Genomic DNA, 23926 nt, shown 5'->3' on the forward strand with positions numbered 1-23926 from the left:
AGGAGGAGCTGAGTGAGTGGAAAGTGTTGCCACTGGCAACATCAGCAGAGCCCAGACCAAGGACTTTTGTAGCCCATGGTTAGGAATTAAGATTTTATTCTAAGTGCAGGAGAATCCATTGAAGAATTTGAAGTAAGAGAGTGTCATTTTTTACTGCTAGATGGAGAAGAGGTTGGAAGTATACAACATAGGAAACAGGGAAGTAAGCTGGGAAGCAACGATGATGATTTGGACTAGAGCCTGATAATGAAGGAGGAAAAAAAGTGGACAGATTAGATGCAAAATTGGTCTGACTTGCAAAGTAACCAGTTAGAAGTTAGAGATGAAGAGAGACTATACAGAGTTTGAGGGATTGTTGTTTGAAAAAGTTAGAAAGTAGTCTTATCAGAGAAAAAGAGGATTTAAAGGCTCTCAGGCCCATGCTGAGTGATTTTTCAAGAGGCTGGCCCTTTTCATTTTATAGTAGAATCAATTTGTTCAGGACCTTTTCAACAAAGTTCAGTCATACAGGTGCAAAGAGGGCAGAAGTTTAGGTTCATCCAGGGCAAGGGTTCTGCCAGAATAAAACGAAGGGACAAGAGAATATTGTGTTTTTGTGGGAGAGATTATAATGATAAACCATGACAAGCTCTAAACTGGAGAAGGGGGTGCAGATGGACAGAAAACGGAAGACTCAATTAAGTGGAGCTCTAGATGAAGTTTGAGAATTATCTCCCTAGGATACCTAAGTAACGATGCTATAAAAAGCAGGAGCTTGTGGTCAGATAAGAAGTTGTAATTTGGCTCTTCTGCTTAGAATGGTCATCTCCTTGCCCTGTAATTTTACATGATATCTATTTACCCTTCAGGTCCTAGCTTGGCAGTCACTTTTTCTAAGAACTCTTTCCTGAGCCCTGAAACCTGGATGAGACAGACACCCATGGTGTGCTGCTTCTTTCATAGCACTGATCACACCTACTATAATTAAATGTGTAACAGCCTGTCTTCTCTACTCTGCACGCACTGAAAAAGCAGGAATCGTGACTGCCTGGTTGGTAACTGTGTATAAAATAGACTGGAGTTGGAGATCCTAAAGGAGGGAAAACATTTATTCTGTTCTTGGGACATAATGGGTGCTCAATAAATAATAACGAGTGAACTACCCAAGCTTCCACAGCTAGTGAGTGACAGAGCCACAATTCGAACTCAGGTAGTCCTAACTCCAAATATATAGAACCCTTCCACTATACCTCACTGGCTTCTTTTCTTTCCCACTGTCAACACCTTACTCACACACTCATTCCTCCACATCTGAGTAACCTAAATAGTTTCTCCAGGGTCAGGATCCCTAATTCCAATCATTCTATACACTGTTGCCAATAAGGCCTCTGAGGAGGTACATAATTTCTCTTAAAAGACAAAATGAAGTAAAAAAACAAACAAACAAACAAAAAACACTTCAATGGCCACCCACTGCCTCCCAGATTTTTCACCCTGGCATCACAGCACATTACAATTTCGCCCCAAATCTACCTCTCAGTAATTTGTCCTACTCTGTACTTTAAGCAAACTTGACTATTTGACCTCCAAGCACATCCATCCTGGGCTTTCCGCTCTGTGTTTTCCCAGGTCCCCACCATCACCACCTGAGTCTGTCACAATCTCATCCAATCATTAAGACTTTTATCAATTTACATCCTCATTGACCCATTTATATTTTCCCCACTGGGATCTCTCCTCCTCTTGAAAGCCCTCAACCAGGGTGTACTACTGATGGTACACATTCGACCACACGTTAGCCATTCTTTTTATTTTTCCAGGCTCCTTCATCCAATTGGGAGTTCCTTGGGAAAGGCAAAAGTCTCTGGATCCCCTGGGAGTGTCCAGAACAGTGTCACGCACTGAGCAACCATTCAATAAATGTCACCAGAGGTCTCGGGCTCATGGGCCCACAAACCTCACGGGTTCCACAGAAATCAAACAAATAGGTCAATATTTCTGTTTGCAGAACTCCCAGATATTTCCATTTACTTCAAGGGTAAGCTCCAATTTCACAAATTTAATTTTAATCCATTCTGACATTCAAAACTCCCTTACACGTGAAACGGCCCTGCTAGGATGCGGGAAGAGGGAGGCTGTCCCCTGACCAAAAATCTGACGTCAAAATTCGAGAAAAGCCACGCCGACCGGAAAACAGACCACTCTCTTCACAGTTTAATGCAGGGCCCGTAACAGCCGCGGAGACCTGGGCTAGGGGCTCGATCCGGCTACCCCTGAACGCCTCGTGCGCGGTGGCACAGCTTCTACTCAGCGTCCGAACTCAGCCTGGCACCTACCTTCCTCCCCTGCAGCTCCCGACGCAGGGGTCGCACCCGTGGTCGCTCCCGGGCCTGCTGCCATAGCTACTACGAGGCGGGCTCCCTGGGGACCCAAGAGTGCAGGGCAGCGGAGGGGACGTGGGTACCGACCCGGTAACAAAGCCCAGCGCCGGGGGCCGCCGAACGGGAAGAACGCCCAGCAACTACCAGGCTCCCCCCGGAAGCGTGCGCGCGCGCGGGGTCAGGTGACGGCCGCCGGGCGGGACCAAGCGGGTTTGTTTTCGTTCCTCGGTTGCAAGCACGTGGTCCCTGTTGTGGCGCTTTCGGTCCCTCCCCAGAACTTAGCCTTTTTTCAATGTTATCATCTCTTGGGTTGGTTTCTGCTTCTCTTCCTAGAAAGTCAGGTCCTTCGTTTCCACCTTGGCGCTCTTCTCCACCCACCAGTACTCGGGGTTTTAGGGCGGATGGTTTGCTTTTATCAGGGACTCGGGGCCGTGGAAGGTGTCTCTGCGTTTGGTTGTCCTGCAGCAGCTTTTACCAACCGTGGATACCGTGATAGCTTACGCTCCTTACACTTCTCTTCTACCTTTCTTGTCATGCTGGCAGCAGTGTGACTCTGGTCTCTTTGTGCTGCCCGGCAACACAAACCTCAGGCAAAGTATCCTTTAATCGCACCCCCATGAGTCATTTCCTGACCCAGCCAAGCCAGATCTCTTGATGAAGGTTTTCAAGGACACGAACCAGCAGCTGTCAGGCTCTGGATTTGCATATCAAAATAAACGGCTGCTTGATCAGGAAATCAACGACCTCCACCTTCTCCTCTGTTTCCTCTTCGTCTGGTCAAAATCGTAAATGGAGATAGATATAGGTTACCTTTGAGCAGAAATCCTCCAGCTTTAATCAACACGTCTTAATTGCTCGCCTATTAAGTGACAGGCAAAATGGGTAGAAAGATTGTGTGTGTTTGTATACCCAATGAAATTATAAGGTTGTATATATGGGTTTATATGTATATACATATATGTGTATATATGTGTGTGTATATATATCCTTGCAACCTCATTGGGTATGTAAGACACAAAAAGGTAACAAACCAGGCAGAACTTACTGTACATTAAAAAAAAAATTTTTTTTCATGCGATGACCTCCTGGGTTCTCACTACGCTTCCGTTTTATCTTATCTCCTCCTATAATTTCTGAAGTTGTAAACCCAACAAAAATCAGAATGAACCCAATATATGAGGACCCATTAGACTAAAGGACCAGAGATCACCGAGTTGTTTATTAGTCACAGGATGGATATCTGAGGCACTTCCTCCAGGCCAACCCGGGGTTCATTGCTCAGTCTTCCCCAGGACAGTCTCTCTGGGAGTTGCCCTTTCCTCGGGCTCAGTCGCTCCACTCCTCGCCTTTCCAGTTCCTCCCTCTGGGCCCCCGGCTCCCCTCCACCCCTCTCCTCGGTTTCCACTCCAGCACCCCCCGGGGGGCGGCACCTGGCGGGCACCCCACCCTCCTCTCCGCCTGCCCCGCCTCCCAGCCACCGGCCGGCTTGGGCGGCGCAGGCGCAGGCTGATGGCCGCGAGGCCGAGGGCGACCAAAGCGAGCGCAGCCTCCACCGCCAGCAGCTGCTACTTCGCGGGGCTGGTCGGCGGCGAGCCGGACCGCGCCGGGCGGAGGCCCCGCGGCTCGCGCGTGGCCATGGGCTCGAGCTGGAGCAGCGAGGAGGAGCGGCAGCCGCTGCTGGGGCCCGGACTTGGGCCTAGGCCAGGGGCTGCCTGGAGAAGCCGGGAGGCGGCGGCGGCGGCGGCCGCGGTGCTGCCGGCGGCGGCCCCGGGCCCCGGGCGGGTGTACGGGCGCCGCTGGCTGGTGCTGCTGCTCTTCTCGCTGCTCGCCTTCGCGCAGGGCCTGGTCTGGAATACCTGGGGCCCCATCCAGAACTCGGCGCGCCAGGCCTACGGCTTCTCCAGCTGGGACATCGCGCTGCTGGTGCTGTGGGGGCCCATAGGCTTCCTGCCCTGCTTCGCGTTCATGTGGCTCATGGACAAGAGAGGTAAGGGGGTCGCGGGAGTGCCGGCCGACGCCGTCCCTCCTGGAGGAGCCCGGAGCCCGCCGGTCTCCAGGCCCGCGGGCCGCCTCCCTCCCTCTGCTTTTAGGGTTGTGTGAGGTGACGAAGTGCTGCTGGCATCGCATTCCTGCCAGGAGCCCTCCGTCCCTGAAGGGACAAATATGAGAAGCTTCTTTGCAAATATGTATGTTTTTATCACGGCTGTCCATTATGGGACATCAGGGACTACACGATCTCTAAATGCTCGTGTTTGCATACCGTGGACATCAGAGCATCCCCACGCATGTGTTATGTATGTTTGTTCCCCCTGACGGAATTGACGGATGCTTTAACTTCAAAGGGCTTTGGGAATGTTGAGGGTGAAAGGTCAGAAAATAGACTGATGATGCCTAGGTGTAAGGAAATGAGTTGGCTTTGCATAATAGATGACTCCAACCCAGGAAGAGCTGTTGGGAAACTCAGATCTGACGCTTTGGGGAAGGTGGTGCAGGGCAGCTTTGAAGCGTGCACATGTGACTTGGTTTCCTCAGTTGAGATTTAAGACTCTCAGATAAAGCTGGTGGATGAGTGGAGACTCTCACAGAGGGATGCTGTGGACAGACTGTACAAACGATTGCTACTGTGATTCTGTGAGGAAAGGAAATCAGGACTGAGCGATAAGTCATTGAATTATACACATATCAGTATCAGCAAATTGGTAGTGATAGGCTGCCTTCAAGAAGCTGTTGGGGAAGATTTTAGATTCGTTAGTTGGATAATGTTTGGGAACTACTTTATTTTTGTGTTGGCCTAACCTTTCATAAGTTTTGTTGAAATGAGTTTTTTAGTTAGATTCAGAAACTGGGGGTAAGTACGAATTGTCTGACATATTAAAAACAAAAAAATCACTCATAGCAACAGTATAGAACAGAGTAGAACTGCCCCACAGGATTTCCAAGGATGTAGATCTTTACAGAAGTAGACTGCAGCATCTTTCTTTCACAGAGCAGCTGGTGGGTTCAAACAGCCGTCCTTTAGGTTTGCAAGTGTCATTGATTGAATTGTGTCTCCCAAAAATATCTGTCAACTTGGCTAGGTGATGATTCTCAGTGTTGTATGTTTGTCTGCCATTTTGTCATCTCGTGTGATTTCCTTATGTGCTGTAAATCCTATCACTATGATGTAATGAGCTGGATTAGTGGCAGTTATATTGATGAGGTCTACATGATTAGATAGTGTTCTGTTATAGCAGCACTAGATGACCAAGACAGAATTTGGTACTGGGAGCGGGGTGCTGCTCTAACAGATACCGAAAATATGGAAGCAGTTTCAACCTGTGAATGGATAGAGGACTGGCAGCGGCAGAGAGGTGGCAGCGACAGAGAACCAGCAGCAGCAGAACCAGGAGACCTGTGCCAGACAGTGCCGCTGGAGCTGACCCATGGAGCGAGAGAGCTGAGTCCCTGTGTGCAGGAGGCTTCCTCCTGGTGAAGTTGGGTACCTTTGGGCACATATTGGTGGAGCTAGGCTTGCAGACCCATGGAGCAAGAGAGCTGAGTGCCTTCCAGCTAAAGTTTGCTGGCGGAGTGGGATGCCTCCAGGCACTTAACGGAGCTACAGAGCTTTGGAACACTTGCCCCAGCAGGACAGATGGGGGTGTGAGGCCGGAGGGCTGAGAGGCCAAGGAACCAGGAAGCAGAAGCTGAAGAGACAAGGAACACAAAAGCCCAGCTGCTTCAGTCTCAGAAGGTATGGCCTGGACCTCTGGCATTTCAAAGGGTGGAGCCATGGCCTCTGGTATTTCTAAGGGTGGAGTCACCACTCAAATGGACTAGGAGAATGGGGCTGCCTAAAGCTGAGGGGGCAGAGTTGCTGTCCCGGTGGGCCTGGAAGGTAGGTCTGAAGCCCAGGGTCGAGGGCCCTCCAGTCAGAATCCGGAGAGTGTGGCCAATACCTAGAGTCTAGAGGGCAGGGCCATTGTGTAAATAGTCTCAGAGAACAGAGGATTATTTTCGAAGCTTTGACTGGTAATATAATATGTTCTGTTGATGCACTTGGTGCCTAGTATGCCTTTTTCCCCTCTAATTTCTCCCATTTGGAATGGAAATGTCTAGCTTATACCTGCTTGTTGCACCATTGTACCTTTGGAAGCAGATAACTTGTATTCTAGATTTCACAGATGAAGAATTTTTGGATTTTGGATTTGGAGTTGACTTAAGACTTTTGCTACGCTGTGATGGGGTGAATATGTTTTACATGTGGCAAGGACATGAATTTTGGGGGGCCAAAGGGTAGAACGTCACGGCGTGAATTGTGTCCCCCCAAAATATCTGTCAACTTGGCTAGGTCATGGTTCCCAGTATTGTATGATTGTCATCTGATATGATTTCCATGTGTTGTAAATGCTATCACTATGATGTAATGAGATGGATTAGTGGCAGTTCTATCCATGAGATCTACATGGTTAGATAGTGTTCTGTTATAGCAACACTAGATGACTAAGATAGCAGGTGACCATTTGTCTACTGGGCCGTGAAGGTTCCCTGTCTTACACATCACACTCAGATATTTGTTCTTGAGAGAAGAGAATAGTAGAGACTATTTGTTAGTAGCTGGGCTCTCTTCTTTCTCAACAAGTTTTGCATAGTAACCCATATGGAAAAGACTGAAGAATTGTTGGTGCTTAAGTTCGCTAATGACTAACAGTATATGTAATTGCCAAAAAAGGGGGAGGGGGAAGTTTTAGGGATAGAAGCATAGTATCCAAAACCAAAAAAGAAAGAGTTTGATATGTTCTACATTGGTGTTTAGTTCTGATTATTAATTTTAAGAAGGCCATTGGCAAACTGGAGTACTTTAAAAGTTGTGTGACAAGAACGTTAAAGGGTATAAAAATCACGACATGTAAGATGAAAACGGGTGTGTCAAGCTTCATACGGAAACTTGAGACAGAATGTAAAATGTGTGGCAACCAAGCAAAAGAGGAACTAGACTTAATGTATGTAGTTCTAGAAGGAAGAACTTAACTGAGTGAAGTTGCAAACCATTGTAACTTGAAGCAATACAAGGAAGAACCTTCTAACAATTAAAGGCATCTAGCCCTGGAAAGATGTGTCTTGACAGGTGTAGAGCTTCTAGGTAGAGCAAGTACTATGCAGAGAATGTGTGCTAGATAAGCATAGTTCTACTCCGGCACACCTGGGATTGCCATGAGCCAAGTCAACGCAATGGCAGCTGGTAGTGGTGACGGTGGTTGTGGTGGTAGTGTGCTAAATGCTGAAGAACGGCTTCTTGGACTGAGTGGAGGTTTTGTTTGCTTGGGTTTTCTTGTTTGTTTGTTTGTTTGATTTTAAACTAAATTATAGCCTTTACTGTCTTACCCTTCACCAAATTTCTAAAATACTCCACTGGTCTCACCTTTTTTGGGAGCAAGGGAGAATAAGAAAACCAAAGACACAACGGAAAGATTAGTCCAGAAGACTAATGGATGACAACTACCACAGCCTCTACCAGACTGAGTTCCAGCACAATTAAATGGTGCCCGGCTACCAGCACTGACTGCTTTGACAGGGATCACAATAGAGGGTCCCTGATGGAAATGGAGAAAAATGTAGATCAAAATTCTAACTCACGAAAAAAAGACCAGACTTACTGGCCTGAGAGAAACTGGAGAAACCCTGAGAGTATGGCCCCTGGACAGCCTTTTAGCTCAGAAATGAAGTCACTGCTTAGTTTACCCTTCAGCCAAAGATTAGGCAGGCCCATACACCAAAACAAGACCAAAGGGCACACCAACCCAGGCACAAGGACTAGAAAGCAGGAAGGGTCAGGAAAGCTTGTAATAGGGAACCCAGGGAGAGTATTGACATATCATGGGGTTGGTAACCAATATCACAAAACAATATGTGTACTAATTGTTTAATGAGAAGCTAGTTTGTTCTGTAAACCTTCATCTAAAGTACAATAATAAAAATAAATAAATTATAGACTTTATTCAGATTTTACTAATTTTTCCGTTAATGTCTGTTTTCTCCTTTAGGATTCAGTCTAGGAATAATAAATAATCCTGTATTTAGTTGTTATTTCTCCTTAGTCTCCTCCAATTTGTGATAGTTCGTAGTCATTCTTTACAAGGTTGGCTAAATGTAGGAGAAAATGCTACTTTGTAGTTTCTTTTTACTTATCTTTTTATCAGGAGCATTTTTCAATATAGTTACCTAAGTTTAGTCAACCTTGTTATGGTAGAAAAAATGTTTGTTTTCTGCCCTTGTAATTAGGATTGCATCTACTATACATGACCAGATAAATTATGGATTAGATACTGTAGGAGTTCTTGAATAGTTCTTGGTAAGAGCTCAAAGGCTGGTAACCAAGAGGTCAGCAGTTCTAATCCACCAGCCGTTCCTGGGAAACCCTATGGGGCAGTTCTACTCTGTCCTATAGGGTCTCTGTGAGTTGGAATCTACTCAACGGCAATGGGCTTGGTTTATACGTTTGTCACTCAACAGTGAATTCAATTTTATATTCTCTACTGGTTGAAGCAATAAAAAATGAATTAAAAAGCCCTCTCTTTTAAGAAGGAGTTTTCCTTTTTGGTAGAGGGCCCATCCCGTTGAAGGAGAAAGGTAATACAGTTCCCTATGTTGGCTCTCCTGCTGCAGGTGTCCTGTCTGCACACATACAAAGCAAGTTCTCAGCATTCCTGGGTGTGTCTTGGTTCCTGAAGTATAGGTAGTGGTCTGGCCTTCCAGCTGCCATAGGTCCTACCTAGTTTAATGTAGAAGACTGCCTAAGAAAAGTTTTGCACCTCCCTGCCCCTTTTTATTTACCAGCAAAGGAAACAGAAAAGAATCAACTAGGGAGATGGTAGGAGAACCAAAGGGAGTGTGCCCTAGAAACCAAGTAAAGAAAGTTTCAAGAAGGAGATAGCAACCAGTTGTGTGCTAGGACTAGAAATACAGCCCTCACAGAGCCTGCATTCTAGTGAGAATATCCAGACAACAAACAATACAATTAAATATTTCGTTTGTCAAATGGTGATAAATGTTTCGGAGAAAAATAAGGCAGGGTAAGGGAGATAGGGAATGCGGATGAAGGGTATTCTATTTTATATAGAGTGTCAGGGGAGGCCTCCCTGGTAAGGTGTGTTTGAGCGAAGACCTGAAGGAAAAAAGAAGTCTGAACATGTCATTTCTGGGCAAGACTATTTTGGACAAAGTGAATGGCAAGGACAAAGGTCCTAAACTTGTTTGGCACATCCAAGAAAGCAGCAGTAAGTCTTGTGTGACTGGGGTAAAACCAGTGAAGAAGTCATTGGTACGTGATGAGGACAGAGAGGTAGTGGGAGACCAGATCATGTAGACCATTGTAAGGAGATTGGCTATGACTATTGTTGTTTTGAGAGTAAGACTCGAGGCAGGGAGACCAGTGAGGAGGCTAGTGAAATAACCCAGATGAGAGCTGATGTTCCTTCCAGCCAGAGTGATAATAGTGGAGGATTTGAGAAGTACTTAACCAAAAACCCGAAGCTGTTGCCACCAAGCTTATTCCAACTCGTAGCGACCATGTAGGATAGAGTAGAATTTGCCCCATAGGGTTTCCAGGGCTTTAAATCTTTATGGAAGCAGGCTGCCACATCTTTCTCCCACGAAGCAGCTGGTGGGTTCCAACCACAGACCTTTTGGTTTGCAGCTAAGCACTTAACCACTGTGTCACCAAGGCTCCTCTGAGAATGGTTAGATTCCAGATGGATTTGGAAAGTAGACCAACCAGTATTTGTTGATGGATTGAATGTGAACTGTGAAAGGGGAGTCTAAGATGTCTCTCAACTTTTTGGCATGAGTAATTTGGAAAACAGATGTGGAAGATTATGGACAGAGCAATTTGGGGGCAGATGGCACGAAGATCAGGAGTTTGAAAGCCTATTAGACATCCAAGTAGACTGGTTAAATTGTCAGTTGGAAATACAAATATAGAGTTCAGCAGTGAGCCAGAGAGGACTTGAGCTATCAATTTGGGAGTTGTTAGCCTCTAAATGGTATTTAAATGGGACTGGATGAGATCAGCTTTGTGACTCCTGAAGAGATCAGAGGACTGAGCCCTGGGGCACTCCAACATTTAGACTTTGGGGAGATAAGGAAGAGCTAGCTAACGACTGAGCGCAGAGCCTTGAATTTAGCAACAATATTTTCTGTGTTTTTTATAAGAACAGTTTTAGTGGAGTGGTAGGAATGATCTCAAAACAAAATGCAAGGAGAAGAATTGGAGACAGTGAGCATATATGTTCCTTCCAGAAATTCTGCCGTGGGGCAGCAGAGAAATGGGATAACAGCCAGAGGGAATGTGGGGTTGAAAAGGTTTTTGTTTTAAATAAGAGATATTAAAGTATATCTCCGTAATGCTGTATCTTAATGGATCCAGTACCAAGCGACTTGCCGGCAAGTCGATTCCAACTGATAGCGACCCTATAGGACAGAGTAGAACCACCCCATCGGGTTTCCAAGGCTGTAAATCTTTACAGAAGCAGACTGCCACATCTTTCTCCCATGGAGTGGCTGGTGGGTTCAAACTACCGACCTTTTGGTTAGCAAGCAAGCACTTAACCACTGTGCCACCAGGGCTCCTTCATGATCTAGTAGATAGGGAGAAGTTGATGATGCTGGAAGGAGAGGAAAAAACTGCTGTAGCCATGCCCTTGAGTAAGCAAATGGGATGGGATAGAGAGGTTGGCCTTAGAAGCGTTCACAGTTAATTCTTCAATAGCTGCAGCTGCAGACAGTGAGTGGCGGGAGCTTGTAGAAGTCATCTTTGTTTGTATTTCTCAGACAATAGGGAGCAAAATTATCATCTAATGAGTGAGGATAAAACCAGACTAAGCCCGTTGCTGTCTAGTTGATTTCGATTCACAGCAAACAGAGTAGAACTGAGCTCCATAGGGTTTTCTTGGCTGTAATCTTTATGGAAGCAAATTGGCAGGCCTTTCTTTCACGGTGCCATTGAGTGGGTTTGAACTGCCAACCTTTCAGTTAGTAGTCTCATGCAAACCATTTGTGCCACCAAGGGACCTGCTGGTTGCTGATGTTGTTGTTGTAGTTGTGTGCCGTCAAGTCGGCACCAACTCATAGCAATCCTATAGGACAGAGTGGAACTGCCCCATAGGGTTTCCGAGGAGCGGCCAGTGGATTCTAACTGCCAAACTTTTCGTTAGCAGCTGAGCTCATTAACCACTACGCCACCAGGGCTCCTAGTTGCTAATAAAAAAAAATAAAAAAATAAGTCCCCAGAAAAGGGCATTATCTCATTCATCAAAAGGAAGCTTCCCCCAGTATCTAGGTGCCATGTTTGAATAGAATTTATTTTTGTTTCCAGTCATGTTGGTTCTTCCAAAATTGTTCTAATAATACCTTTCATTGGATGGTTTTTGCCCTCACACCCTAGCACTGTAATCATTTCGGGCCTATTTGTACGAAGGTCTTAGATGTCTCATAAGCCCATATTCCTGAAATCTTTATACATCTCTTCTACAAGGTCAGTTGATATCTCTTTGGTTACCTGGAATTTTAAAGTCATGCCTTGTCAAGATTTGGACGAGATGAAGAAAGCATTTTATTCCAGGTTGGGCATCAGTGGAACGGAAACCCTGGTGGTGTAGTGGTTAAGTACTACAGCTGCTAACCCAGGGTCAGCAGTTCAAATCTACCAGCTGCTCCTTGGAAACCCTATGGGGCAGTTCTACTCTGTCCTATAGGGTCGCTATGAGTCAGAATCGAACAGATTAAGCAACACTTAGAAACAGTTAAAAATAAGTAACAAAGCCACCAGACTGTACCTGTGAGACTGCTTTAATAAGCAGCTTGTCACAAATTCTTCAATTTTAAGTGTTCGTATTAGTTCTTACATCGTCATATATTTGATAAAAAGCATAATTGAGTAGAAAAGTATGCTAATCTTCAGCTGAAGGAGTCGGACGCCTGGTTATTTCCACCACATGGCCATAAATAAGGCGCCATTTCGCACTCGCTGGCTGTTTTACCTTAATTGCGAGCAAAATATTTAGGAAAAAAAAATCACATAACCCAAAAACCCAGTGAATAGCTTATAAAATTTTATTAAATATTTCATAGGACACCCCGTATAACCTTTCGAAGGCAGCATTTTGCAATTTTAGGATATTTCTGACCATGTATGTACTTTTTATTAATTACAGCCTGTTTTCTATGGCTATAATGTGGTTTAAAAATCTGTGTTCTGTTAGTAGAGAAGTTAAATGAGCAGTTTGTATGCATTACTTGTTACCGAGGAGCACAACTTTCCATAGTATTCCTTCTACCAAATTGTACTAACTGTATTCAGAGTATATAAGAATATTACGAAGATAACACAGTTCATGTCACAAATTATCCTCAATGTGGCATGCGAGTAACTGATCTGGGTCCAAGTTTATTTTCCTTGCTATGTTTAATCTGCATAATTACAGTCTTGTTGACTTTCAATTTCCTTCAAGCAGATAAGCCCTTTGAAAACCAAACGTAGTCATTTCTCCCTGCCCAAAAAAGAAAAAAAAAGGATTTTAAAAAGAGAAAAACTTGCATCAGTTTAAGGCTATTTTCTGTTTGATACGGCTTCAAGGAGCTGTTAGGTACGGGAAAAATTTGAATAAATGTGGTTACTTTTGCTTCTCCTACCTAGTATGAGCCACTTGTGTGATGCGCCTGCTGCCAACAGTAAGGTGTTACTAGCTGTATTAACAGAAGGGTAGCATGCTAACAGTAGGAAGACATCGTCTCATCATATTACTTTGGCCATAGCTAAAATATTGTGCGTATTTTTGGTTACCTTATTTTTTATAGAAGAATACTTATAAATTGTAACGTATCTAAGGGTAGAAAAGGACCTGTATATTGTGTCATGAAAGGAATAGTTCAAAGCACTTGGAATGTTTTTCCCATGTAACTCCAGAGGAAAGAGCTTGAAGCAATAGGAAAGCAAATTTAAGTCAACATAAAAACCAAAACCACACCAAACCCACCGCTGTCAAGTTGATTCCAACTTATAGCTACGCCATCGAGTTTCCAAGGCTGTAAACCTCTACAGAAGCAGACTGACACATCTTTCTCTCGCCAACATAAAGAAAAAAATTTCTAAAAATAAGAGCTGCCCAGCAATGCAATGGTTACCTCATGAACTAGGAAAATCTCACTTACTGAAATTATTCAAATAAAGGTTGGGTATAAAATGCTTCACTGATCCTGTGTTTCGGAAGAAATACAATGAATGAGATCTGGACCCACGGGATATAGGAGACAGTGAGAAAACACACACATAAACGCAAACATGTACACACATATACCAGGAGTAGCAAGTATGCACTAAAGCTGAAGGATATAAACAATGCAAAGAAGAAATTACTAACCTTTGTACATCTGAGGACTTCATCAACAAAGTGAATACGCAATGTACAGATTGGGAGAAAGTTTTTGGAAACATATATTGAATAAAATTTTAGTATCTAGAATATATAAAGAATTCCTACAACTTACAATAAAAAGACAAGCAATTCAATAAAAAAATGGACACAGAACTTGAATAGATATTTCACCAAAGAAGTATACAGTTGGCCAACAGGCACATGAAAATATGCTTAACGTCATTAGTCACTAGGGGATATGTATACACATGTATGTGTGTGTGTATATATATATATGTAATTTTAAAAAGTATGTAAAAAAACAAAAAACCCACTGTCGTTGAGTCGATTGCAACTCATACAACTCGATAGTGTTTCAAGGCTGTAAATCTCTTCGGAAGCAGACTGCCACATCTTTCTCCCATGGAGCCTCTGGGGATTTTGAACGGCTGACCTTCTGGTTAGCAGTCAAGCGCTTTAACCACTGCACCACCAGGGCTCTCTCTCTCTATATATATCCATCCACAATAAAAAAAAAAGTTATTGGAAGATGTCAATGTAGAATGGATTCATTGTGGAATATAATCAATTTATTTGTTGAAGATAAGGGAAGAGTTGTCAGTTGGGGACGGGATGTGTAAGGGAGCTACCCCAGATGTGGGAGGACTGGAATGAACACATGGATATGGGGACAGCTCATGCAGGCACTTTAGTGAGACAAAGGCAGGTGAGGTAGATGGAATAGGGAAGACCCCCACATCAGAGGCTAAGTCTTCATCCAGTGCAGCAGAGCTGGGAATGGGGCACAGTGAGTATGTTCCAAGACTTCAGTGAATCGTGGTAATCAGGATGGAATGCGAAGCCCTGGTTGGAAAACAAGAGTTCAGCATTTTATTAAAAGAGACAAAGGATTAAAGAAGTGATATCATATCTCTAACCTAAAAAAAAAAAAACCAAACCTGTTGCCATCAAGTCGATTCCAACACATAGTGACTCTGTAGGTCAGAGCAGAACTGCCCTGTAGAGTTTCCAAGGAACGCCTGGTGGATTTGAACTGCCGACCTTTTGGTTAGCAGCCGTAGCACTTAACCACTATGCCACCAGGGTTTCCATCTCCAACCTAGAGAGCTACAAAGATGGTAGTATGCCCAACTGTGCTGGGAAAATCGGAAGTGAAAAATGAGGAACACCTATATGGGATACAACTTCATAGCCACAGTGGGCCATGTGACTGTGGCCATGTACGTGTACTTTGCAAGAGTGAGAAATACTTGTTTTGGAAACAAACTTCTTTGAGGCTAGAAAGGATTCTGAGAATCATATATGATGAGATAATATTATTTTTCATGGATGAAGAGAGTACTATGGTGGAATGTGCTTTGATTTTTTACAGATACTCTTTTTTTTTTTTTGGCCTATTATTCATGTGACTGACCCCTGGCACATATTTTCAAAATAATTGATGTATTTGGGATACAAAGGAAAAAGCTGTCTGATCTACATTGTATTCTGAAGTTCTAAGCCATGCCTTTTTTGTTTGTTTTGTTTCTTTTTAAATAGCGTCATTGTATAAGTTGAAAACTACCAGGTAAATCAATGAAAGGACCGTGATTATATTTACAATCAGAGAGCTCTAAAGGGCCATTTTCTTTGACCCTACAGCAAGTATCAGCTTGCTCTGATTATAAGATAAAACATGTAATTGGCCAGTTGTCATTTTTTGAGAAAATTTAAGCAATCATCTGTTACCCTAAAATACTTTTTAGGGACAATTTAGAGGTTTTTATTGGCAGTTTACATTTGAAATTAGAATTTTTATATTGGAGATGTAAAACTAGACTTTTAAAATTATTTTCTGTATTTCTTAGGGTTATAGCTATTATTGAAACAAAAGATTGTATTCCTTCATTTTGAAAACTTGGACCTAATAGAAGTTTTCCTTCTTTTCCTTGATGTGATTATTGAAGTTTTCTATTAAAGTTAGAGGCTTTTCACTTTCAGCATATAGGTTTTTTTCTTTTCTCACCCCCATGCTAGGAGCTATAAAGAAAAGCCATAAAAAATACTGGAATATGATATTAGTATTGTTGACTAAAATCCTTATTCTTAACATTGAACTTACTTAGGAAATAGAAAATAATCTGAATATTTTTGTTTTCTTTTAGGTCTTCGGATAACTGTGCTTCTGACATCCTTCCTCATGGTTTTGGGAACTGGTCTAAGATGCATACCTGTATCAGACTTAACACTTAAAAGAAGGTAAATCCTATGAATAACTTCAAAAATGTTTCCCACATTTTTCTTTTTTTATTATGAGTATATTTGTGTTTGGGTAAGGCTTTTAGAGAACAGTTCCGTTTTTAAAGGGATGAATTAAAAAAAAACAAAACCCATTGTCATCGAGTCGATTCTGACTTACGGCAACACTATAGGACAGAGTAGAACTGCCCCATATGGTTTCCAAGGAGTGGCTGGTAGATTTGAACTGCCGACCTTTTGGTTAGCAGCCGAGCTCTTAACCACTGTGGCACAAGGGTCATTTTGAGAGAAGCACTTTTTTTTCTCCTACATGATAATTAATTCAGAGGACATTTGTTAGATGTTATATACAAGATACTATAGTAGCTGTTGTAGAAATAAAAAGAGGACAGGTTAATCCTCATGCTATCTAGGACCTGCAATAACTGTTGGAAAATAATAGTATAACATGAGCGAGAATACTATAGTTAATGCCATAAGCCCAAAACCAAACCCACTGTCGCCAAGTCAATTCCAACTCATAACAACCCTATAGGACAGGGTAGAATTTTTCTACTTCATAGGGTTTTCAAGGCCATAACATTACTGAAGCAGACTGCCACATCTTTCTCTCACAGAGTTGCTGGTGGGTTCGAACCACCGACCTTTCGGTTAGCAGCCAAGCACCTAGGCACTGTACCACCAGAGCTCCTTAATTAATGCCATAGAAGAGGTATAAAATTGCCCCAAGACTGAGAGAAGTTTTGGCTGAGGTTATCAGCAAGAAGAGTTCATTCTTGAAGGAACTCATAAATAAACTCGGCATTGAAGGATGAGTAGAATTTTGGTAAGTATAGTTAGGGCAAGAATAGGGTGGGGGAACAGCAGGTGTGAAGGCATGGAAGCAGGTAAGCACAGGCCTTCTGTGGAACAGACAGGTAGTTTATCATTTGTGCGCAGCAGTATTTCTGCAGCTGGCGTTCATGGGTTTATTCTCAGGGAGTATGAAGTATATGAAGACTTCAAAATTCTGTTTCATTTGGTTATAGTATTCAAAATTATTTTACCAGTAATAATCTGCAATTAAAAGATGGTTTTATTGACCAAGATGTCAATTCTTAAATAGTGTTTTTCAAACTGGAGTCCTTGGGTATGTCCTTGAGAGTCATTGGGAAATTTTTTTCCTTTAACCAGAACCCTTAAGTTACTCAAGTTTAGAAAACACTGGTCTAGAGTATAAGGCATAAGAATGGGATATAAAGAGATGAGGTTAGAAAAGGGTATCCTGGTTAGGAAGGCTCTTGATACCATCCTGAAGAATTGAACTTTCCTCACGAGACTGTTGAGAGCTACTTAGGTTTTAATCGGAGCAGCAATAGGATCAGACCTGTGTTAGGTAAACTACTAATGTGAGGTATGTAGGATTGATTACGGTGGTTAGAGACTGCTGGCAGGAGACCAGGAAAGGTGCCATGAGAGCCCAAGTTGGAGTCGTTCTTTTGTTTGTAGGTTCATTTATCAGTTCATTCATTCGACAAAATTTACTGAACTTCTGCTTTGGGCCAAACTCTCTTCTGGGCATTGGGAATACAGCAGACAAAAATCTCTACCTCTTAGAGTTTATATTCCCATCAGGGAGACTGATAATAAACTAGGTAAATAAGTCAACTATATTGTATGTTAGATAGTGATAAGTGCTGTGCAGAAAAAAATAAAATAGGGAAAAAAGGTTTGAAATGTCAGAGGAAGGATGGTGAAATTTCCAAAAGAATGGCCAGGGAAAACCTTACAGAAAAATAAGTTTTTTGAGTAAAGACCTAAAGGAAGTAATGGATGATCAGTAGCTAGGGGACAAGCATTCTGGCAGAGAGAGCAGTGAGTGTAAAGGGCGGAAGGGAGGAGACATCTGGTAGGGAGCCTGGTATGGCTGGAGCCCAGAGAGTGACTTTCTGGGATGGGTGGTAGAAAATGAGATCAGAGCAGTTAGGGGCAATGGTGGGAGTATAGGACCAGATCCTTGAAGAGCTCGTCAGCTACTATAAGAACTTCAGCTTTTTCCTGAGCTAGGAACTCATTGGGGGTTTGAGCTGAGGAGTGACGTAATCACAGGCTGCTATATTGGGAGCAGATTGACATTGGAGGTCAAAGCTAGACCAGTTTGGAAATTAGAACAATAATTCAGGTGAGTTGATGGCGGTTTGGGCCAAGATGGTGGTGGTGGGGGTGTTCCATGCTGTCGAGACAGTTCTGACTCATACCGACCCTGTGCACAACAGAATGAAACACTGCCCAGTCTTGCGCCATCCTCATGATCGTTGTTATGCTTGAGCCCCTTGTTGTAGACACTGTGTCAATCCATCTCATTGAGGGTCTTTCTCTTTTTTGCTGACCCTCTACCAAATATGATGTCCTTCTCTAGGGACTGATCCCTTCTGACAACATGTCCAAAGTATGTGACACGTAGTCTCGCTATCCTTGTTTTTAAGGAGCATTCTGGCTGTATTTCTTCCAAGACAGATTTGTTTGTTCTTTTTGTAGTGCATGCTATATTCAATATTCTTTGCCAATACCATGATTCAAAGATGTCAATTCTTCTTGTCTTCCTTATTCATTGTCCAGCTTTCACATGCATATGAGGCAATTGAAAACACCATAGGTCGGGTCAGGCACACCTTAGTCTTTAAGTTGACATCTTTGCTTTTTAACACTTTAAAGATTTTGCAGCAAATTTGCCCAATGCAATGCATCATTTGATTTCTTAGCTGCTGCAACCATGTGTGGATCCAAGTAAAATGAAATCCTTGACAACTTTAGTCTTTTCTCCATTTATCATGATGTTGCTTGTTGGTCCAGTTGTGAGGATTTTTGTTTTCTTTACGTTGAGGTGTAATCCATACTGAAGGCTGTGGTCTTTGATCTTCATCAGTAAGTGCTTCAAGTCCTCCTCACTTTCAGCAAGCAAGGTTGTGTCATCTGTGTAATGCAGGTTGTTAATGAGACTTCCTCCAATCCTGATGCCCCGGTCTTCGTGTCGTCTAGCTTTTCAGATTATTTGCTCAACATGCAGATCGAGTAAGTATGGTGAAAGGATACAACCTTAATGCCCACCTTTCCTGACTTGAAACCGTGCGGTATCCCCTTGTTCTGTATGAACAGCTGTCTCTTGATCTATGTACAGGTTCCTCATGAGCACAATTAAGTGTTCTGGGATTACCATTTTTCATAATGTTACCCATAATTTGTTTGGATCCACACAGTCGAACGCCTTTGCGTAGTCAATAAAACACAGGTAAACATCTTTGTGGTGTTATCTGCTTTTAGCTAGGGTCCATCTGACATCAGGAGTGATATCCCTGGTTCCACATCCTCTTCTGAATCCAGTTTAAGGTTAACAGAGCTAGGGAACAGAAGAGGGAGGAGTGGATTTTAGGAACAAGATCTTGACTTCGGTTTGGAACAGAATTTTACAATTTGATAATAAATGCCGTTTTTTTTTTAAACGTGCTCTCTTTCTAGAAAATTTAGGCTATAAGTATTTCGTATCTTAAAAGAAAGACAGCAGACTCATACGGGTTACTGTGGAAAACTGGGCATCATTTCCCAACTTCTGTGTTAGATCCTAACAGATGAGTTTCGTTATTGTGTTTGAGGTACTCTCAATATTTCCAACATCCACGTTTCTCTCAGCACACGTTTCAGCATACGCTTAAATTGAACAATACGTTCTTTAAAAATGCCTCTTAATATTTTGTTAGCTTTTCCTCTGTTCAGGGCCACCCATACTACTCCTTCTCTCTTCCCTGATAACCTTTTGTATCCCTTCCAGATATAAACTTCTAGGAATAGCAGAGTTCACTCTCTGTCTTGATGGAGAATTGTTATGAAAAAGAAATAGAACACGTGAAGAAAGGTAAATAAAATGTAGGAGCAATAAAAAAAGGTGTAAAGAGTTCAGAAAGACTGGATCTTTCATTAAAAGAGGGTAGAAATTGAATTTCTCCATCCTCGTGTGTTCACCTGTAAAGAACGGTAAGAGTACCATCCCTTTGAAATAAGACTGCGTTTCGCGTTCACACACTATTCTTCTAAGCAGTTTTTAACAGTGCATGTTGCAGCTATAAAATGAGAATGTCATCGTTGGAAATGCATTTTTTCCTAGCAGGTTTAGCAGATAGTCGCTTTTAAGCTTCAGTCTCTATCCGACACTGAGCAGAAAGGGGTAAAAAAAAAAAATTTTTTTTTTTTTTTTTTTTTTTTTTCAGTTTTTAACAGTGCATGTTGCAGCTATAAAATGAGAATGTCATCGTTGGAAATGCATTTTTTCCTAGCAGGTTTAGCAGATAGTCGCTTTTAAGCTTCAGTCTCTATCCGACACTGAGCAGAAAGGGGTAGAGACCTTTAATATGCATTTAGCCAGCACTGAAACGATGTAGCAGTCTGTGTTTTGTGCCCCTGTTTCACTTGGACCCTTTCAGGCTTCTGATCCAGCCTTCTGGAATGCTGCCCCTGAACCCCTGAGTTCTGTATCTCGGCTCCCATAAGCAGCTTTCCAACAAGCCCTTTCCTCAGTCAGAGGTCTTCTTACTGCCTCCCTAATGCTGGTCTACCTCTGCCTCATATTAATATTTCTTTTATCCACATAGTGTCGATGAAGATTCAGAAACTGACTTTGTTACTTTTTCTTATTAACCTCATAGATAAGTAAGGAATTTAGAATAATGCATTAAAAAATATTTCTTCTAAAATCTAGAAGCAAATCATACAAAAAAATTATAGATGGCATTTGTTTGTAGCAATGGGTGGCGTTACTCTATAGTGTGAGATGTAGTATTGCATGCCCAGCAAACAATTTAGAAGGTCCTGGAAGGTGGGCTGAGAGTAGTGAGTTGTACCTGCCCTTAAGCATTGGGTATCCGGTGATTCCCGTAACATGTGCCATATCGTCTTTCAATTCACAGTAATTTTCATTAGTGTTAATACTAGATAACATTTCCTAACCTGCAGGAGATAGATAGTATTTTCTAGAAATACACTCCATTCAGAAATGCTTTGCAGCTGGCAAAATTACATTTAAAATGACCGTAACGGTAAATGATTTTGTGACAACTCTTTGGCTATTGAGGGGGAAAAAATGAAGAAAAAGAAGTTCTATCTCTGTTTTACTACTTAAGCAGTTTCAATGGGATCAAAGATTTAAATGTAAAAAATGAACCTTAAAAATGTTAGGAAAAAATTAGATCGTTTTTAATATTCTTAGAGTGGAGAAATCTTTCCAACTAAGATACAAACCTCAGAAGCCATCGTAAAAACATCAATAAACATGAATACATAAAAATTTAAAACATCTGCATGTTCTAATATACCATAAAGCAAACTCAAAAGGTAAATGAAGAACTGGGAAATATTTGCAACAATGAGACAAACAGGTAATTTCTTAGTTTAAAAGATTTCTTTCAAATCAGTAAGAAAGACAATGGTAAAACGGGCAATAGAAATAAGCAAGCAATTTCAGAAATTGAAATGAAAGTGATATAAACTTAAGAAAAGATGCTCAATTTTCCATCATAATTAAAGAAATGAAAATTAAAACAGCTATTAGCTTATCTCAGGGAGCCCCGGTGGCGCAGTGGTTAAAGTGATCGACTGCCAACTGAAAGGTCAGCAGTTCAAAACCACCAGCAGCTCCACAAGAGAAAGATGTGACAGTCTGCTTCTGTAGAGATTTATAGCTTTTGAAACCCTGTGGGGTTGTTATGAGTTGGAATCGACTCCATGACAGTGGGTTTGGGGTTTGGCTTATTAGCTATTCTATCTCTGTTTATTGGCAAAGATGAAAACGTATAATAATATGCTGTGTTGCCTGAGGTATAGGGAAAGTCACGCACTGCTGAGATGTGAGTAGTTTGTGGCATCCTATTTGGAGTAAAGTTTGCAATATTTATCAAATTGAAAATACACGTGTCCTCTGATCCAGTATTTGCACTAGAAGTTTAGCCCATGTATATACCTCTCCTAGTTCTCAAGGGCAGCCATGTTTATGCAGCATTGCTTGTGATAGCAGAAGGCTGGATGCACCCCAAAGCCCCTCAAGAGAGGACTGGTGGTACAGTATGTAGTTGAATAGTATGCCGTTGGGAAAAGGAAGCAAAAATCCTTTAAGTGCTGATATGGAAATATCTCCGAGATGCATTGTTCAGTGGCACATAGTGTTTAAAATGTTTCTGTTGGTGTAAACAATTAATGCACTCAACTGCTAACTATAAGGTCTGTGGTTCAAGTCCACCCAGAGGCACCTCAGAAGAAAGTCCTGATGACCTGCTTCCGGAAAACCAGCCATTGAAAACCTCGTGGACACAGTTCTGCTCTGACACACGTGGAGTCACCGTGAGTCAGAATCGGCTCGATGGGAACTGCACTGGAACGGATTTAGGAAAAAGCAAGAGGGATAAACAATGTCAGTATTTGGCAGGGACTATTTCTGGAAGAAACCACGTTACCATTGGTTAGGAGCCTGAGGAACTGCAGCATGGGATGGGAATAAGATTTACTTTTTATTTTATATATTTTCCTACTTTGGGACTTGTTTTTATTTTTATTTTTTTTTACTATGTGTGTCTTAGGCTGGGCTCTCTAGAGGAACAAAACCAGGAAAGAGTATATATAAACATATAGAGAAAAATTTATTTCAGAGAAATGGTTCACACAGTTATGGAGGCTGACAAGTCCCAAATCTGTGGGTCAGACGTCAGGCTAGAGGCTTCTCCCGATTCACGTAGTTACAGGGGCTGACCAACCCCAAATCTTCAGGGCAGGTGGCAGGCTGCCTGGCTCACAGGGTTGTGGGAGCTGACGAATCCAAAAACTGCAGATCAGGCAGCAGGCTGAAGGCTTCTCACGTCCCAAGAACCAGACGTCAGAGGATAGCGAGGCGAATGCAGGATTGGAAAGAGAGAGAGTGAACTTTGCCAGAACATCCATATATATTGGATGCAAGCCACATTCCCAAGGAAACTCCTCTTCCAACTGATTGACTGCTCACACCAGATCACAAAATGGAGGGTGATTTTGTGATCTGGTGTGAGCAGATCAAATGTCTGCCAAACCGTGGAGAATCATGGCCTAGCCAAGTTGACACGTAACATTAACTATTAGAGTCCACCCGTTGGCACCTGTACACATCTCCTTATACCATAAAGAATCCTAAATAAATACAGTTATAAAGCCATACTTGCACCTAACTTAATACTACCTGCTTATTAAAAATACAAATTCCTGGTCCCACCTCAGTTCTACTGAACTAGGCTTTGGGGTGAACCCCCAGAATTAAAATTTTAATGAGCTCCTTTATTAAATCTTATGCTCATTTAAGTTTGGGAACTACTGTTCTAGGTACTTAGCATCCTCACTTTAAATAGTAATGGATTAAGCAGCTTGCACTATACCTACCTGTCTTACAGTGTGATCATATATTTAACGTTTCATTTTGAAGCAGATTAAGGTTTAACCTTATTTAATAATTGTACTTGCCCTGGCTTGGCTCTTAAAACTCCAGGGCTTGGGTTTCATGACTGTATTGCTGGATAGTGGTCATGTGGGGTTCAGATAGGAAAGGCTGGTAGGAGAAATTGTCTCCACCTGGTCCTCCAGGGTACCCAAGTTCCTTCTCCGTTGTTGCTCCATCATCCCTTGGGGTGATATCCTTGACCATGTGATTGAAGCTGTCTCATTATCATGTTTCCATCCTGGTCCACTGGAAAAGGAAGGAGGATGTTCTAGACAAATGGCTATACCTTTAAGATGATGTTTCAAAGGTTGTATATATCATTTCCACTCACATCCCATCAGTACAAACTTAGTCACCTGGCCACACCTACCTGCAAGAGAGATTGGGAACTGTAGCTTAGCAGCCATGTACCCAGTTAAAATGCAAGAATGCAGCAG

At 42.5% G+C, this 23926-nt stretch overlaps 2 protein-coding genes across 9 annotated transcripts in view; one reads left to right on the forward strand and one right to left on the reverse strand.

The window, feature by feature from the left end:
* Nucleotides 1–3698, reverse strand: part of HSPBAP1 (HSPB1 associated protein 1) — an 83414-nt gene extending 79716 nt beyond the window's left edge. The window contains exon 1 of one of the 3 annotated variants that reach the window (XM_064290577.1): nucleotides 2316–3698. In XM_064290577.1, coding sequence (XP_064146647.1) covers nucleotides 2316–2379 — 64 coding nt within the window. In that variant the 5' untranslated portion in view covers nucleotides 2380–3698. The remainder of the gene's footprint in view (nucleotides 1–2315) is intronic. The other 2 variants (XM_023551706.2, XM_003412823.4) reach the window with 2 other exon arrangements.
* Nucleotides 3699–3980: 282 nt separating this feature from the next.
* Nucleotides 3981–23926, forward strand: part of SLC49A4 (solute carrier family 49 member 4) — a 121281-nt gene continuing 101335 nt past the window's right edge. For all 6 annotated transcript variants that reach the window (XR_010322905.1, XM_064290892.1, XM_003412961.4 and 3 more), the window contains exons 1-2: nucleotides 3981–4347; nucleotides 15913–16006. Coding sequence is in view for 5 of the 6 variants with exons in the window: in XM_064290892.1 (XP_064146962.1) it covers nucleotides 3996–4347; nucleotides 15913–16006 (446 nt within the window). In the remaining variant the exon portion in view is untranslated. The remainder of the gene's footprint in view (nucleotides 4348–15912; nucleotides 16007–23926) is intronic.

Source organism: Loxodonta africana, chromosome 1 (genome assembly GCF_030014295.1).
Source record: "Loxodonta africana isolate mLoxAfr1 chromosome 1, mLoxAfr1.hap2, whole genome shotgun sequence".
NCBI classification, from domain to species: domain Eukaryota; kingdom Metazoa; phylum Chordata; class Mammalia; order Proboscidea; family Elephantidae; genus Loxodonta; species Loxodonta africana.